Below are 18,974 nucleotides of genomic sequence, written 5' to 3'. Positions count from 1 at the left end.
TTGTTCTCCAACAACCTGCCAATCTTCGTTACAAGCCAGAGGCTATCTCCAAAATTAAGAAAGAAAAGAGAACACCATGGGCCACTGAAGTCATGCATGTTCTTTTCAACGTTTCTATGCAAACGAACGTTGAACGTCATGAACGCCAACTGGCAGTCAGAAGATGCGATGAAAACTCTTTTAACTGGACAACACACGAGCAGATTCGGCCAGAGTTCTGTCTGGGAAACTGTGAAGATCCTAGACCAAGCCAAGTCCAAAAATGCGAGAGAATTCCTGGAAGTCTGGCAGTCAGACAAACCAGCCATCAACAGGCGCATAGAGATAAACAATGTCTACATACCATTCAAAAGAGATAATCCAACAGCCCAAAAGGAAACAAATAGGCCAAAGCACCTGCTCGTCGGCATTCAATACCCCAGCTAAGCAAAAATTAACACCAAGATTAATACTACAACAACAGTGAAGCAATAAACAATATCCCAGTCAAGCAACTACCATCTTAGACCAACAATTGAACAGTAAACAACAGCCTGGTCAAGAAACTACCAAAAACCAGAGTCACCTCAAAGCGAGATAGGTGACAAACAAATCTAATAAATAAATAAATAAAAACACTCCCACCAACACTGGTAGGGCAAGCCACTTGTACATAGACAGAGAGCAAACCCCTCTCCCTTCTAGCACTGAAGATGTTACCTAGTTGGGTCATGAAATGCCTCCAAGAAAACCCTCAAGCTCGGAGGGCACCATGGACCCCAAAGTAGTTGTTCTCCTCCAGCTCCTTCTCCTGCTCTTCTGCTCCACCACCAACCTCTCCACTCCCTCCTAGCACTGATGATGTTCCCTAGTTGGGTAATGAAACGTCTGCAAGAAAGCAACCCGGTTCAGAGAGCACCGAGGACCTCACAAATTCAACCCTGAGCTACAGATTTTGTCTTCTTTTGCTCCACACGTATGCACACCTATGACTTAGAAGGAACAGCTGGAAAACCGCCTCCACTTTCCTGCGGTGCTTTCCAGACATGATGGCATGACGACTAGATGTTCCCAGCCAGCTGCCCTAGAAAGATCTGTCATTAAAAGTAGACAACAGTAATCTGGATGGAGCAACATTCTTGCATGTAGCTGTGTATTCAATTACTGTTAATAACTACTGGCTGTGGGGAAGTTTGTAAAAGCTGCGTTGCAGGTCCCACACAACTGCCAAATCAGATGTGTTGCCAGCAGTTCGTTGCCAAGTTCAAAGGGAAAGGCTGCCCTGGAGAAGGTTCTTCACCTTCTAATGAACCAAAAAGCTGTTTATTGAGGGGAGGGAATGAACAAAAAGTCTTCTGTTTATTAGCAAACTTTCCCCGACCTCCAGTTCATGAGCTGGACAGAAAAAGAAGTTCGCATTTTCTCCCCCCCCCCCAAACAATTATGCCTTGTTAGATCTTAAATTTTTTATCTTATTTACCTTCCTTATTATCTGAGGCTAACGTGGCACGCAGTTCAAACAAGAATAATAATGGGGGGGAAAAACCCCAGCCCTTTTCCAAGGAAAGAAAAGACTTTGCACACAAGAAAGGAGATGGCTATTAAACAAATAATAAAAGAAGAGGGGAGGGAAATGTGGCAAAACTGAGCCTGCCAATTAAATCTAAGAGGAGACCAAAAGAGTGTGTGTGTGTGTGTGTGTGTGTGTGTGTGTGTGTGTGTGTGTGTGTGAGAGAGAGAGAGAGAGAGAGAGAGAGAGAGAGAGAGAGAGAGAGAGAGAGAGATACAATTACAGCTTTCTGTAAATTACTTTGTGTAATTAAATCCGCTTCCCTAAATTACAAACCATTTAGCTCTTCTTTTATAACAATGTAAGCAATGACCACCAGCAACCTTTTTATGAGAGCTGGGTGCCATAAAAGTGGTTAAACAACAACCACTTTGCCTGCCTCTTCTCTTCAGAAGCAGACATGGGAACGGGGATTGGCTTACTTCTGGCTCGACCCTGCAACTAGATTAACACCCCAAGATGCTGAAGGGGTTTCCGTAAAAAGCTTTCCAAGCATGGTTTTAGTGAGCCGATTTAGTAGATTCCTTGTCAACTCGCAAGGCATCCCTGGCTTGCTCTCAAGTTGCCACAGGCCAGCGGGGGATGGGAAACTGGCAAAATGGCATGGCAGCCAAAGACAGACGCACATTCCAGACTTATCTCTCTCAAGGCTGTATCCCAGGGTTACCTACCGCAGCTGGAGGGGAGTGACCCACAAAATTGCTCCTTGGCAGAATGAATGTGAGTGATGACACATCCTGGAGCATAAATTATGTAGGGTCAGAGCAGGCTTCACTTGGGAACATGCTGACATGAAGCTCCCAATAAATAACTGGATTTCTTTTGATTTAATTAGGGCATCTGTTGGAACCTTGACATTCCTGTGGTGAACAGGCAATTGGATTAGACAACCTCTAAGGTCCCTGACAATACAGGTAGCCCTCAACTTACGATCACGATGGAGCCCCACATGTTTGTTTGTTTTTTGTTGCTAAGCGAAACATCAGTTTGCCTCAACTTTCTTGCCACCGTTGTTAAGTGAATCGCTTCAATTGTTAAATTAGTTATGCATCTGGCTTTCCCCCATCGACTTTGCTTGTCACCAAAGAGAATCACGTGATCCCAGGAAACTGCAACCGTCATAAGTATGAACCAGTTTCCAAGCATCTGAATTTTGATCACATGACCATGGGGATGCTGCTACAGTCGTAAGTGTGAAAACTGGTCATAAGTCACTTTCTTCAGTGCCGTAACTTTGAATGGTCACAAAACAAACTGTTGTAAGTCGAGGACTACCTCTATTTACATCCCTTAATTAAGGAAGTGTCTATGCTTAGAGAAAAAGAATTAATATGATTCTTCCTTCTCTCAAACATGAAGGTCTGATTGCCTCCAGAAGTTATGGATGCTCCATCACTGGAGGTTTTAAAGAAGAGATTGAACAGCCACTTGTCTGAAATGGAAGAGGGGGTCCTGCTTGAGCAGGGGTTGGACTACAAGACCTCCAAGGTCCCTTCCAGCTCTATTCTCATTGATTGATTGATTGATTGATTGATTGATTGATTGATTGATTGATTGATTGAACGAAACCAGTGCTTCTCAACCTTGGCCGCTTGAAGATGTGTGGACTCCAACTTCCAGAATTTTGTAGCCAGTCCCAACCCAGGAATTGAAAACCACACATCTTCAAGTGCCCAAGATTGAGAAACATTGCATTAGACTAAGCCAGGGGTCTGCAAACTTGGCTCTTTTAAGACTTGTGGACTTCAACTCCCAGAGTTCCTCTTTGCTTTGCTGGCTGAGGAACTCAGGGAGTTGAAGTCCACAAGTCTTAAAAGAGCCAAGTTTGCAGACCCCTGGACTAAGCCAAGGTAAGTAACAAGATGTATGTATTCTGCCACTTGGGTAAAAAGCCCCATATTTCCAATTGGGCTGAACTGGAGTTCTTTTTAAGCGCCTTCAAGTCTGTTTTGAGCTCCTGGAGAAAACCCCACAGTTTTCTCAAGAAGATTTTCTGGAAATCATTTGCCATGCCTACTTCTCAGGGTTAAGAGGAAGGGACTGGCTCAAGGTCACCCAGCTTTGTGCCCAAGTTGGGAACAAGAAGGTAAGGTCACCTAGTTCTAGCCTGATGCCTTATCCACCACAACAGACTGGTTCTGCAGGCTGCCTGGACAAGTTTCTGCAGTTTTCTTGGCAAGATTTCAGAAATGGTTTCTCATTGCTTGCTTCCTCCTAGGACTGATAGAGAGGAACTGGCCCAAGGTCACCAAGTTTGCTTTGTGCCTAAAGCAGGACTAAAAACTCAGACGTCCCTGACTTCTACTCCAGTGTCTTCAATCACCACACCAAGCTGGATTCCCGTTTTGGTGCCTTCAAGTCAGTTTTTAGAACCGTGTGTTTAAATGGAGAAGTTCACACAGTTCTCTTGGCAACACGTTTGGAAGTGGTTCTTCTTCTTCTTCTTCTTCTTCTTCTTCTTCTTCTTCTTCTTCTTCTTCTTCTTCTTCTTCTTCTTCTTCTTCTTCTTCTTCTTCTCCTCCTCCTCCTCCTCCTCCTCCTCCTCCTCCTCCTCCTCCTCCTCCTCCTCCTCCTCCTCCTCCTCCTCCTCCTCCTCCTCCTCCTCCCCTCCTCCTCCTCCTCCTCCTCCTCCTCCTTCTTCTTCTTCTTCTTAGGGCTGAAAAGGAGGAACCGTCCAAGGTCACTCAGCTGGCTTTGTGTCTAAAGCGGAAATCAAATTCCTGGTCTCCCCGATTTCTGAATTACGGCCGTTTTTTAATAATGGGTCTTCCCCAAGTTGGCACCATCCACCTTATAGCTCCCATAATTCTCAGAAAATAGCAGAATAACAGCATTGGAAGGGACCTTGGAGGTCTTCTAGTCCAACCCCTTGCTGAAGTAGGAAACCCTATAAAATTCAGACAAATGGTTGTCCAATTTCTCCTTGAAAACCTCCAGTGATGGAGCACACAACTTCCAGAGGCAAGTCGTTCCACTGTTTAATTGTCCTAATTGTCAGGAACTCTCCTGAGTTCTAGGTTGCTACTCTCCTTGATTAGTTTCCATCTGTTCCTTTATTTCCTGCCTTCAGGTGCTTTGGAAAATAGGAAAACTCTCCCCTCTTCTTTGTGGCAGTGCCTCAACTATTGGAACACTGCTATCATGTCATCCCTAGTCCTTCTTTTCATTAGACATTCCTAATTCCTGCAGCTATTCTTCTTATGTTTTAGCCTCCAGTTCCCTAATCAGAATAAGGCATATAAGTAAGAATTTCAGCAAATCCTTCTGGTCTTAGGATGCATTAAGTCTAAAATAGAATAGAATAACACAGTTGGAAGGGACCTTGGACGTGTTCTAGTCCAACCCCCTGCTTAGGCAGGAAACCCTACACCACTTCAGACAAATGGTTATCTAACAACTTCTTAAAAACTTCCAGTGTTGAAGCATCCACAACTTCTGGAGGCAAGGTGTTCCACTGGTTAATTGTTCTCACTGTCAGGAAATTCCTCCTGAGTTCTAGGTTGCTTCTCTCCTTGATGAGTTTCCATCCGTTGCTTCTTGTCCTGCCTTCAGGTGTTTTGGAGAATAGCTTGACTCCCTCTTCTTTAGGGCAGCCCCTGAGATATTGGAACACTGCTATCATGTCTCCACTAGTCCTTCTCTTCATTAAACTAGACATACCCAGTTCCTGCAACCGTTCTTCATATGTTTTAGCCTCATCATCTTTGTGGCTCCTCTCTGCACTCTTTCTAGAGTCTCCACATCTTTTTTTACTTCGTGGCGACCAAAACTGAATGCAGTATTCCAAGTGTGGCCTTCCCAAGGCCTTATAAAGTGGTATAGTCCAGGAAGTCTGGTCAAAATTTTGAAATCCCTCCTCGTTGCAGCCAGGCAGTGAAAATATTTAGCAAGCCAAGTGCAATTCATTTCTCTTTCCTGTTTTTTTCCTCCCCTCTTTCTCTCTCTCTCTCTCTCTCTCTCTCTCTCTCTCTCTCTCTCCTGGGCTCTGTGTGTGTGCAAGATAAGACGGATTAGCACCGCCGAGCAAGCTGTGTTAAAATAATAGGTCTTCCCCTACTCAGTGGTTTCCTTCCGCCATCACCCCCGGCTGCCATCACGCCATGCCCAACGATTCCCCTGCACTTTGTATGCTGCCTTCAGCATCCAAATGCCTGGCCGGGACTTAAAGCAGATTTTTAAATTAGTTCCTGACAGTGCAAACAGATTGCTATTGATTGAAATGAGCCTTATTTTAGTTCTTTAGATGAGCAGCCCTAATGACTAAATACTGTATTGCCCATTTCGACACTTGGTGCTGGGGACTCCCCAGTGGTTTCTTTGGCAGCTGCGAGTTTTCCACACTGGCGGATTACGAGGGAGAGGGTGGAAGTGGGCCATCTGTGGCTCTCCCCCCACCAACCCGTGTGGTAGCTCTCCGGCAGAACTGGAGGCAGAACAATGCAAGGAGGCGAGGGGGAGCCACTTCTGTAGCGTTGCCAAGAAAACAACGCAGGCGGGAGGGTGGAAATGGACCTGGAGTCAGGAGGAGGAGGCCTCCTTGCCTTGGAGAGCCTTCAGCTCATAAGCTGCTACTCCTCCCTCCCTTCGTCCCCCTTCCTTTTCCTTCCTTCCTTCCCTCCCTTTCCTTTCTTCTTTCTCCCCTACCTTCATCCTTCCCTTCTCTCTTTATCCTTCCTTCCTCCCTGCCTGCCTTGTTTTTGCATGCTTAGTAAAACTCTTAACAAAACATTGAAAATAAAGAACTTCAGCCACCATGGCCCTGTCTAATTTCAATACCACTGAACCGATATTAAATTGTAAATGCACTGTCCCCTAAGAGAGATTTTCTAAAAACTTTATCCAGAACTCTTGAACATAACTTATTCTCAGCAAAAAGAAGGCAGTTCTGATCTCTTCCTTCTCCTTCTCCTTCTCCCCCCTTCCTTCCTTCCTTCCTTTCTCCTCTCTCTCCTTCCTTCCTTCTTCTTCCCTCCCTCCCTCTCTCTCACTATACTCTTCCATGCAGTTGCTGCTCTTTTTCCTACATTGGAAAGATGGCAGAAGCAAGATGACAACCTCTTCGCATCAACGGGGGGGGGGAGGGGGGCAGATATAAATAAAACCTGAGGGGATTGAGGGGAAAAGAAAGGAAGCCATTGAGCTTTCTTCCCAGGGATCTGCTCCTTTGCCTCACCACTGAAATCTTGCCCAGCCCCTGCGATGGGAATTTAAGGAGGCTTTTTCTGGCGGCCTCTGATCAGGATAAGCTGCCTTGGCTGGCTGTAGAGGCGAAGCGATGCCCCTGGAACTCTTGAGCTCATGACGGAAAGAGCGCCAGATCGCCCCTTCAGACCGTCCAAGGAGAACAGAACAGAACAGAACAGAACAGAACAGAACAGAACAGAACAGAAAATATGGAATAGAATAGAATAGAAATAGAAATAGAAATAAAATAGAACAGAATAGAACAGAACAGAACAGAACTGAATTGAATTCTTTATTGGCCAAGTGTGATTGGACACACAAGGAATTTGTCTTGGTGTATACGGTCTCAGTGTACATAAAAGAAAATATAAGTTCATCAAGGTACAACACTTACAACACTTAATGATAGTCATAGGGTGCAAATAAGCAATTGAATCGTATTAGGAAATAGTCAATATAAATCGTAAGGATACCAGCAACAAGGTTACAGTCAAACAGTCATAAGTGGGAGGAGATGGGCGAAAGGAACGATGAGAAGACTAATAGTAATAGTAATGCAGCCTTAGTGAATAGTTTGACAGTGTTGAGGGAATTATTTGTTTAGCAGAGTGATGGCATTCGGGAAGAAACTGTTCTTGTGTCTAGTTATTCTGGTGTGCAGTGCTCTCTAGCGTCCTTTTGAGGGTAGGAGTTGAAATAGTTTATGTCCAGGATGTGAGGGGTCTGTAAATATTTTCACAGCCCTCTTTTTGACTCGTGCAGTATACAGGTCGCCATGAGTGACTCAGAGTGATAAACAGCCTGGCAAACAACATCACAACAAACCCATCTCTCTCTCTTTCTCTCTCTCTCTCTCTCCCTCCCTCCACCTTGAACCAACCTGTTAGTGCAAGTCAAGGCGGATGCAGTTGGCACTCTCGGTTCAGATGGGCAGGCTGGACTGTGAGCACTTAGACACCTCTCACCAAGTTTTGAATTTGTGTGTGTGTGTGGACTAATTGTATCAGGGCATCACAACTTTCTTTGACTCTATTTGCACAAGAAGCAGTTCCACAGATTACCTGTAAGCTTGTTACAGTAGGGAAAGATTTCCTGGCACAAATTTGGCAAGGAAAACCAAGGGGAGGAACTGATTGGTTGGGGTTTTGTTTTCCCCCCCAAAGATGCTCAATTTTCAGAGGGTGTCTCTAAATTTTAAAAGCAGGAGGGAGTAGGTTGAGGGAAGCCTCTTAAGTCTTGTTCTGGCCCCCTGACAAAGTTTGATGGTGCACAAACAACCCACGACATAAATTCCCCTCCAAGAATGTCATACATTGCGTGCAGCCTGCAAAAATCTGAGTTTCAATTTACATCTTCGGAAGCAATTTGATATACAAAGATCTTCAATAGAATAAGTTCCTAATGTCTGCCCAGATGTTTTTCCAACCTTCTACCTTGTCATCCATCATCCTAAAGCCCTGTAGTTGCCATGGAACAAAAGATAGCATCTTGGGGGGGACTCCAAATGTGGGGGCTTCGAAGCCACCTGCCCTTGCCACAAGCTTCACCCAGAGAAGATCCACCATCCATGGTACACAACCTAAGAAGTTTCCACTAGAGTCAGACACGTTCAACCAACAGTTGGTATCCCCATGGTCTCGTTTCTCCAGCCATATTTTGCATAAGCCAGGGGTTGGCAACCTTAAACACTCAAAGGTCCTTAAACACTCAAAGGTCCTAACCAGAAGCCCCCCATTCATTCTGGAGCTGCGCGGGAGTCTGGTTCCCCCACCATAGAGTCTCCTCTAGTGCAGCATCCTTTTTCCTCTATCTGTCCTAACCAAAAGCCCTATCAATTGTGGAGCCGACCGACAGGGAGCCGCAGCAGAGGCATGAAAAAGCCACATGCAGCTCCAGAGCCGCGGGTTGCCGACCCCTTGGCATAAGCCAACCTTTTCCCTTTAGACTCTTCCTCCACCCATAAATGTATCCTCAACAGCATCCCTTCCATACAGGTAGTTCTCGACTCTTATGACTGTAAATAGGGCCTCTGTGGCTCAGACTGGTAAGACAGTCTGTTATTAACACAGCTACTTGCAATTACTGCAGGTTCTAGTCCCACCAGGCCCAAGGTTGACTCAGCCTTCCATCCTTTATAAGGTAAAATGAGGACCCAGATTGTTGGGGGCAATAAGTTGACTTTGTATATAAATATACAAATAGGATGAAGACTATTGCTAACATAGTGTAAGCCGCCCTGAGTCTTTGGAGAAGGGCGGGATATAAATGCAAATAAAATAAATAAAAATAAATAAATAAATGAGCACGGAATTACGGTTGTAAATCCAGCTGGTTGTTAAGTGGATCACATTTTGCCAGGTGCCTAAAATGTGATAACATGACATGGGAGAAGCGGGCATCAGAACTTCAAATCCAGGTCATAAATACCTTTTTGAGGGGTCTATCATAACTTCAGAAGATTGCCAGGCAATTGGTTTTAAGTCGAGGACTACCTGTATATAATATCTGAACCCATCTGGATTCTTTATTCTCTCTCTCTTAATCTAATACAGTGTTTCCCAATCTTGGCAACTTTAAAATATGTGGGCTTCAACTCCCAGAATTCCCCAGCCAGCATGCCTGGCTGGGGAATTCTGGGAGTTGAAGTCCATCTATCTTAAAGTTGTGGGAAACACTGATCTGATTGAATCAAAGCAAAACAAATCTTCCCAAAGGACACCTCCGTGGCTAAAGATAGATGGTCATCTTTCCATCCTACCTGCTTCTGGACCTTCAGCGGAACTTTCTTTTTCACTCTCTCCTTCCCTCGATCCGTTTCTCTCCCCGAACTTCCGGCATCGTTACTGTGCCCATTTTCGCTGGGTTCGGCGGAGACGCAATGTTCACTTTCCCGGAGTTTCTTTCCTGGGTGCCTCTCCCATTTTTCCTTTCTCTCCTGAGGCTTCAGGGACATGTCCTTCTGTAGAAGAGGCAAAATCAGAAAGGAAATGTTAATGTTGACCCGTTTGTCAGAACAGCCAGAGACATTAAAGGAATTCTGTGTAGGTTGGTGAAGATGGTTGATCACTAAACCTTTCTGTTAAAAGAAGGACCAGGGGAGACATGATAGCAGTGTTCCAATATTTGAAAGGGCTCCTACAAAGATGAAGGGGTCAAACCACGGGTGAAATGCTCCCGGTTCGGACCAGATCAGTCGATCCAGTAGTGATGGAGGCGGATGGTTCAGAGAACTGCTAGCAAAAATCCCTCTCCCCCCACCCCCCGCCCATGCCCACCCAATGCCTGGTTGCCCACTTCCCCGCTTGCCATTTCTTTTTAAAAATGCTTTTAAAAGGTAATTTAAAAAAAGTCTCTGACGATCCCAACTAGGCTGTGTGATCGTCAGAGCCTTTTTTTTTTTTTTTACTTTTAAAAGCATTTTTTTACAACCTATTCGCAGCCAGCGAACCGGTAGAAAACTGGTTCCGATTTTACCACTGAGTCAAACTATTTTCCAAAGCACCAAAAGGCGAGACAATAAAAACTCCCAATGGATGGAAATGAACCGAGGAGAGAAGCAACCTAGAACAACAGAGGAAATTCTTAAACATGAGAGCAATCAACAAAGGAAAGGAGCTTGTCTTCAGATGTTGCAGATGCTCCATCACTAAAAGGTAAAGGTAAAGGTTCCCCTCGCACATATATGCTAATCGTTCCCGACTCTAGGGGGCGGTGCTCATCTCCGTTTCAAAGCCAAAGAGCCAGCGCTGTCCGAAGATGTCTCCGTGGTCATATGGCTGGCATGACTCAACATCAAAGGCCCACGGAACGCTGTTACCTTCCCACCAAAAGTGGTCCCTATTTTTTCTACTTACATTTTTTACCTGCTTTCGAACTGCTAGGTTGGCAGAACCTTGGCTGGGACAAGTCACGGGAGCTCACCCCGTTACGCGGCACTAGGAATTCGAACTGCCGAACTGCTGACTTTTTGATCGACAAGCTCAGCGTCTTAGCCACTCAACCACCGCGCTCCTATGCCCCATCACTAGAGACTTTCAAAAAGAGACTGGACAACCATTTGTCTGAAATGGCATAGGGTCTCCTGCTTGAGCAAGGGAGTTGGACTAGAAGACCTCCAAGGTCTTTTCCAACTCATTCTATGTTCTAAGCCCCCAAGACATTATTTCATGTTTACAGCCTCTTCTTGGTGAGGGGCAAGAAGGCTCATACAGCGACTGTGAAAGCTCTCTTGAATCAAGTATGACTTTTGATGGCTACATGGGTCATCAAAATGATGGTGTCCTTCAAATCCCAGATGGCCATCCCTTAGAACAGGGGTGTCCAACTTGGCAACTTTAAGACTTGTGGACTTCAATTTCCAGCTTTGCTGGCTGAGGAATTCTGGGAGTTGAAGTCCACAAGTCTTAAAGTTGCCAAGTTTGGACATCCCTGCCTTAGAAGAAGAGAAATTTTGTTCCTTCTGTTCTAGAGGACAAGAAAAAACCCAATGGCCTTCCTTCACAAGGCAGCAGGTCGTAGTTCAAGGTGCTTCTAAGCTTCTTGACCAATAAAGTCAATTTTCTGAAGGACAATAGGCCTTTCTGCTCCGGGTTCTTCAGACAGAAGATGGAGAAGCTTCTGTCTGAAACGTTTCAGTTCTAGATTTCTTGTTTCTAGAAAGCAGAGGAATTAGATGGGCAAGTGGAACTTTTCCTATCATTCTATTGTCTGGGTAATATGCAACCGTGTCATTCAAGGAAGAATTTCCTCCCCACACACACACCCCGCTCCACAGCACAACTGAGGTTTGAGAAATGGGACGGCGTGAAAAATAGAAACAAACTGCCAGACACATACAACCAGAGACACTCGTAAATAGCTAAAGCAAGCAACTTTATTGCTTTCCACTCAGAATATGCCCAGATGCTTTTATCCCATGGGACTAACCAGATAAGGCTTCATGGATCACGGGGGAAGATAAGCTTATGCACTTACAGCTATGCAAGGACTCTAAGCTAGGGCCTTGCTCGACACCTTTCCCCTTCCAACCGAGTTGGCGGTTTCCCAACACAAATACAGCATGTTTCTCTTTCCTCCACCCTAATTTAACTCCTGAAGAAATATATGTTCTTCTACGGCTGAGTTTGGCTCACATGCCCAGAGGTAATCAATCAGGAGGAGAAAAGCATATGGATGGGAACTACAGAACTATGGAAATAGCCCCTCTGTTTAGGATTTCACACTGGTGTACAACCTCATGCAAAATGCTAGATTAGACTGGTATATATTATGATCTCTTAACAATTCTTTTTGTCAATCTAACTCCCTTTTTGGCTTTCTTTTATCCCTTTTTGGCTTTCTTTTTTATTATTATTATTGTTGTGCCTCGTCTTCCCTCCTCTCCTCAGCCGGGCCCCTCCCGCCTACACCCGGGCCTGTTATCAGACTCTGAGTCTGATAATGAAGATGAACGGCCTGTCATGCCTCCAGTCCCCGGCCCTGGCCCCATGCCCGGACAGGATGTCAGGAATGAACAAACAAACCTCACTCCTACAGCGTGTGAGCAGGGAGCCAGCCACATGTTAGAATTACCGACAGCAGATCCAGCTGAAAAGAATTTCACAGTGGGAGGATCCTCGCTTTCGGAGATCTGAGAGGCGACGCCAGCAGAAGGAAGGGAGGGGCAGGCCTGGATAAATGCTGAGTCATGGAGCCACACCCCACAGCCTATATAAAGGACCTGCTTGTGGCATTCCAACCTTGAGTCAAGCAAAGTCTCATCTAGTTTGCTGAAGTCACAACTTGGATTCCTGCCTGCCCTGAGAAACCTGGAAGGAATTTGGCAAAAGCTGCAGAGGCTTCGTGGCCACGCTTGATACAGACTTCCCAGAACCGGTCGTCGGAGGGGGAGTGGGACACGACAATTATTATCTTGGAGAGCTTTTCCAACATTGACTAGCAAATCTTCTTTGGAACTGATAAGAAGCGAATGTGAGGTGTTTTGCATGATCTTTTTTTTTTTTTTTTTTTGGCCGTCATACAGGAACTTAAGTCTCTTTGAATTTAACACAGAGATTTGTCTGCTATTCTAAATTTCCTCTGTTTATTTGCATTCAGTGATGTCCGATTCTTAAGAGACTGCCTGGACAAATCCCCTGCAGTTTTCTTCGGTTATTCCCCTCCGAAGCTCGCTCACACACTCACACACTCACACAAAAATCATACACAGACACAACATTGGTTTTCTTATCTATAAAACAGGAGAAATGCTTTCGAGCCATACAGCCTTCCCTAGGGAGAAGATAACAATGGCAGAAAATATAAAACGCTGTAGGCATTTTTTTTAAAAAATAATAAAAAATAAAACCAGTGCATTATATGTCCAGTGATGCCTTTTTAACTTGGTCACAACAGTGATGTCTCTATTCAGCCTCTGCAGACACTGTAGGAGGCACAAACGGAAAGCCAGCTGCCTGTGCGAAGCAAAACCAGGAGCTGAATAAATGCCCCGATAATGGCTGCCCTACCCTGTGTTTCTCTCCCATTCTTTCTCTAATTTTAAGTAGCAAGATTATTGTGTGTGGAGAAAGCTGCGCTGGATCAACACCAGAGGACTGGTTAATTTCCTTTGTGCAGCAAAGCTCTTGTTTCCTCTGTGTAAATCAGTGACATTTGATTTTCTTGCAAGCTGCTAATTTGCTCCAAAGGCAATATAAAACATCTGTCCGCAGGGTGACATGATTGCCTTAAAAAAAAATTAAAAAAGGACAGCCCCATCTGAGCAAAAGATGGGAAACTACCATTGCAGCAAGAAAGGCAAGGCCATACACTTTGGAGCAACAGGGTTGGATGAGTCTTGAAACTAGCTTTACGAAGTAGCAAGGTGTAGTGTCTGGGGAGACAGAACAAAGAGGTCCAAACCCAAATTGTATCTGGAAGGCCATCTACTGTTATCTCTGCAGATGAACAGGAGAGGCTCTTCTGAAGAGCACTTTCACTGTCAATTCAAGGATAGGGCTTCTCCTGGGTGGCCTTCAGCTGCGGAAGACACTTTTCAAGAAGGTGTGTTTGGTCTTTCAGTCTCCTTCTAATCAAGAGGATGGAAAAAACTTTGTCCATCTGTCTGTCTGTTTCTATCTATCATCCATCCATCCACTTATTTATCTTATCCATCCATCTACCTAGATCTATCTTATCTTATCTAATTTAGTCTAGTCTGGTCTAGTTTAGGTTATCCAACTTCCTCCCTCCCTCCCTCCATACACCTACAGTACCTACCTGTCCATCCATCCATCCATCCACCCATGCCTGTCTGTCTGTTTATTCTATCCTGCTGGAGGAAACATTCAAGTCTTCTTAAAGACTAACAGGGTTGGAGCTAGTAAACTCTATCCATCCATCCATCCATCATCTCTCCCTCCATCTTCTCCCTCTCTCTCTCCATTATCTATCTATCTATCTATCTATCTATCTATCTATCTATCTATCTATCTATCTATCATCTATCTATCTATCTATCTATCTATCCACCCACCCACCCACCCACCCATATCTATCGCAAATTTATACACCGTCCATCTCTTAAAATGTGATTCTAGGCAGTTTACAAGTTTTTAAAACAACAACATAAAACCCCAGAAAATAAACAAAGTTAAAAAGTTGGAGAGAGGGCCCAGAAGCAACCAAGGTTCGGAGATCCCCAGGCTAGTTGACAGAGCGAGATCTGAACACTTTTGTAGGCCTTCCTTGAAGAACTCATACAGGTCTGGGCCCTTTGGTTGTAGTTCTGGTCTCAGGAGATCACTTTTAAGGACCCTGGAGAGCAGCCAAGAGGGTTTTCTCCCTCATTTGTTATTTGGACTGCCAGTGGGGGAAAGGGGTGCATTAAAGATGAATTGGTTGGTTGGTTGGCTGCTTCCTCATTCTGGGAAATGATGAGCATCCAAACACACATCTGGAAAGGCACCAAGTCAGCTTCTGCAATATCCTTTCCAGTTTGGCTCCAAAATGAACAGCTTCTAGAAGGAAAACTCCCAGCTCGTTGAACCCCTTGACTTCAGGACTCAATCCCGGCTCCCCCACAGAGTCGAAATGCAATTCAAATCCAAACAGCAAAAAATCCTGGTTTTGACCCCCAAATCGAAGCGCTGGGATCGATCTCAATTAGAGTGACTGCAAAGGAAATCGTTGCTTTTCCTAACCTCCACATTACAATTGCTCTCTAAACGGGCCACGTGTTTCCTTTCTCGTTTTTTTTGGTATTTTGGTGTTTTTTTTTACTTTAAACTTCAACATTTCCCATAACATCGGCTGATAAAATCCAGAGGCACTTAGGGCTGGGTTTTCTTAGAAGCCCTGTCAAAATTGTAAAATAAGGGAGAGACGCTTCTTGTTGTAATAAACCAGTGAAAAGTTCAGCACTGCAGCTTGCCAAGTGGTCCAATACAAAACGAGATCTGAAAATTCTCATAAACCAAAAAATGGCTCATCAACAGCCCCCCAAAAAACCCCAAGGTTTTTGGGTTCATTTGGGATGATTTGAATCTCAATTTGCCAATTAAAACTTTTTTTTTTAATAGTTTATGAAAGTATAAAATACAAAGGAAAAAAACATGGAAAAGTAAGAAGAGAGAAAAAGGAAAAAAGGCACCAACTTACCACTTTATTTGGCATAGTCAAAGATGACAACATGATAATTTACCATTTTTTGCTTTTACAGCTGGAGAGAGTGACTTAAATATGGTTTAAATAATTAGAATGGCTTTTTTAAAAAAAATAAAGATATGTGTATTGTTAGAAAGCTTTAAGTTAGTTTTATATGTATAAAATTAGTATGTATACGCAGGTATGCCGGTTTTTTAAAGTACTGCTGCACAATATTTGAAAGTTGGTAAAATATTATGGACTAGATTTGAAAATATGAGAATGAATGATATACTGTATTTTTCAGACTATAAGACGCACCAGTGTATAAGACGCACCAAGATTTTGAAGAGGTAAGCAAGAAAAAAAAAGTTTTTGTCCTCTCTGGGCCCCTCGAGCACTCTGCAGGCCTCCCAAACCCTCTGCGTGCCCTGTTTTTGTGAAAAACAAGCCTGTTTTTTTGCAAAAAATGGGACCCGCGGGGCAGGGCTTCGGGAGGCCAAAATTGCTGTATTTGGTGTATAAGACGCACCAATATTTCCACCCACTTTTAGGGGAAAAAACTGAGTCTTATATTCTGAAAAGTACGATATTATTCCCCACAGCAAGGGAAACCCCAAATAAGAGATTATATTTAATTTTGTCTCTCGTTCAAAACTGCTTCCGGATTTTCTGTTTGCAACAAGAAGGGTGGGGTGGGGGGGGGAGAAAAAGGGAAACTTTGATTCTGTTTTTGTAAATTAGACATTATCGTTATAGAAATGGCTTGTACATATTGCTGGCTAAAAGCAAAAAGTTGTAGAATCTCAATTTGCAAGAGGCTGCTATTTTAAAAAAAGGAGGCCAGTTAACCAACTGACTTTGATGCAAAAAGAAAAAAGAAAAAGTCATTTTGTGCGCCACCCAGAGCAAATAAATTTCATAAATAAATAAATAAATGAAGCATAACCAAAAAATAAAAAAGTAAAAAAGGCTCACCAGCAGTCTCAATTCAAGCTTTCGTACCATGAGCTGCACTTGGAAAAACAATAAAGCTCTTGTCTTAGTTAACTTTCACCCAGTTTTGAATCTGAAAGTCCTTGAAATGGATATGCTAATCTGATCTTAATATCTACAGCTGCACAAGTCTGTTTGTAGGCTCAGAACCTTGAACGCAGATCAGAAATAGGCAGTATAAATAAAAAATAAAAAATAGCCTGACTTGTAGCCAGCAGAGAGGGAAGGAAACAAAATCCATACAGCTGGATGCCTAAATCCGTGACAATTATTTATTTTTACTGCAACAACATGCAACATTGGATGGGATGCTTGTGTTTGGCTTCTTGGAAACGCATGCTGAAGCCAGCCAGCCTCACTTCTTATTCATTTTAGGCAGTGGTGGGATTCAAATAATTTAACAACTGGTTCTCTGCCCTAAAGACCAGCTGGGTAGGCGTGGCTCGGTGGTCATGTGACCGTGTGGGAATGCCCAACTCAATGTCACTCACATGAGAGGTGAAATGCTCCCAGTTCGGACCGGATTGCCCAATCCGGTAGCGATGGCGGTGGGTGGTTCGGAGAATGAGTAGCAAAAATCCCTGCCCCCACCCCCACCCCAGCTGAGCTGCACAATCATCAGAAGTTTGTTTGCTTTTTTACTTTTAAAAGCATTTTTTCCTTTGGCTGAAAAAATGCTTTTAAAACAAAAAAAAAGTTGGCCATGCCCACCCAGTCACAATACTCACACCACACCCACAGAACCGGTAGTAACAAATTTCACATTTCACCCCTAACTCACATCGATGGGCGCTTCACCTTAGCTGTTACAATGTAATAAGGGTTAACCAGAGAGGCAGTTTCTGTAAGCAGGGCAATAAAGATTGGGCTAGAAACACCACCAGAATGTTTCCTTCCTGCCTTCCTTACAGGATTAGCCCTGTAAAGTGGGGAAAAAACAAAATAAGATTTCTTCCAACAACCGGTTGGAACTGCTTAGAAAGTTAACAACCGGTTCTCCCGAATAGGTGCGAACTTGCTGAATCCCACCACTGATTCTAGGCAAGTATTAGAACACTATGAGAGGCCAAAGGAAACCTCTAAGGATGGGACTTCACGGAGGTGAAAATGGCAGCAATTCCTACTGTGAATTCAACTCCAAGAGGTCCTTTGGGAATTCAGCTGACCCAATCACCTTTGCTTTTTAAAAAATTATTTATGTAGCTTTATAAGGCTGTCCAATTTGCAAAAAATGCAACTCCGGGCAGTGTTTATAAAAAGAAAACATCCCCCCAAAAAATCGCAACAACAAGAGGCACAATCAGAACCTTCCAAACTATATTACACCTTTAGGGTAAGTTCATCAACATTGTGAGCTCCCTGCTGTAGGAAACATTCAAATTTTCTTAAGACTAACAGGTTTGGAGCTAGTAAAGTCAGTTTGTCTGTCTGTCTGTCTGTCTGTCCGTCCATCCATCTATCCATCCACCCACCCATCCACCCACCATCCACCTATCTTGTCTTTCTCTCTCCATCTTCTATCTATCTATCTATCTACCATCTATCTCCATCTTCTTTCTATCTATCTATCTATCTATCTATCTATCTATCTATCTATCTATCTATCTATCTATCTATCTATCTACCATCTATCTCCATCTTCTTTCTATCTATCTATCTATCTATCTATCTATCTATCTATCTATCTATCTATCTATCTATCTACCATCTATCTCCATCTTCTTTCTATCTATCTATCTATCTATCTATCTATCTATCTATCTATCTATCTATCTATCTATCTATCTATCTATCTATCTACCATCTATCTCCATCTTCTTTCTATCTATCTATCTATCTATCTATCTATCTATCTATCTATCTATCTATCTATCTATCTATCTATCTACCATCTATCTCCATCTTCTTTCTATCTATCTATCTATCTATCTATCTATCTATCTATCTATCTATCTATCTATCTATCTATCTATCTATCTACCATCTATCTCCATCTTCTTTCTATCTATCTATCTATCTATCTATCGATCGATCGATCGATCGATCGATCTATCTATCTATCTATCTATCTATCTATCTATCTATCTATCTATCTATCTATCTATCTATCTATCTATCTATCTTTTTCTTTCTATCTATCTATCTATCTATCTATCTTTTTCTTTCTATCTATCTATCTATCTATCTATCTATCTATCTATCATCTATCTATCATCTATCTATCTATCTATCTATCTATCTATCTACCATCTATCTCCATCTTCTTTCTATCTATCTATCTATCTATCTATCTATCTATCTATCTATCTATCTATCTATCTATCTATCTATCTACCATCTATCTCCATCTTCTTTCTATCTATCTATCTATCTATCTATCTATCTATCTATCTATCTATCTATCTATCTATCTATCTATCTACCATCTATCTCCATCTTCTTTCTATCTATCTATCTATCTATCTATCTATCTATCTATCTATCTATCTATCTATCTATCTATCTATCTATCTATCTACCTATCTATCTATCTATCTACCTACCTACCTACCTACCTACCTACCTACCTACCTACCCTGTCAGCCAGTCATCATCTACTATATATCTTTTATATTATATTATG

General features: G+C 43.1%; 1 protein-coding gene across 8 annotated transcripts in view; it reads right to left on the bottom strand.

The window, feature by feature from the left end:
- Positions 1–18,974, bottom strand: part of FBRSL1 (fibrosin like 1) — a 652,986-nt gene that overhangs the window by 491,133 nt on the left and 142,879 nt on the right. For all 8 annotated transcript variants that reach the window (XM_058158844.1, XM_058158850.1, XM_058158847.1 and 5 more), the window contains exon 2: positions 9,492–9,692. In XM_058158844.1, the coding sequence (XP_058014827.1) occupies positions 9,492–9,692 (201 nt within the window). The remainder of the gene's footprint in view (positions 1–9,491; positions 9,693–18,974) is intronic.

This window comes from Ahaetulla prasina, chromosome 15, assembly GCF_028640845.1.
Source record: "Ahaetulla prasina isolate Xishuangbanna chromosome 15, ASM2864084v1, whole genome shotgun sequence".
Taxonomy (NCBI): Eukaryota; Metazoa; Chordata; class Lepidosauria; order Squamata; family Colubridae; genus Ahaetulla; species Ahaetulla prasina.
The sequence above is the reverse complement of the archived record's forward strand: the minus strand, read 5'-3'. Positions and strand labels throughout refer to the sequence as shown.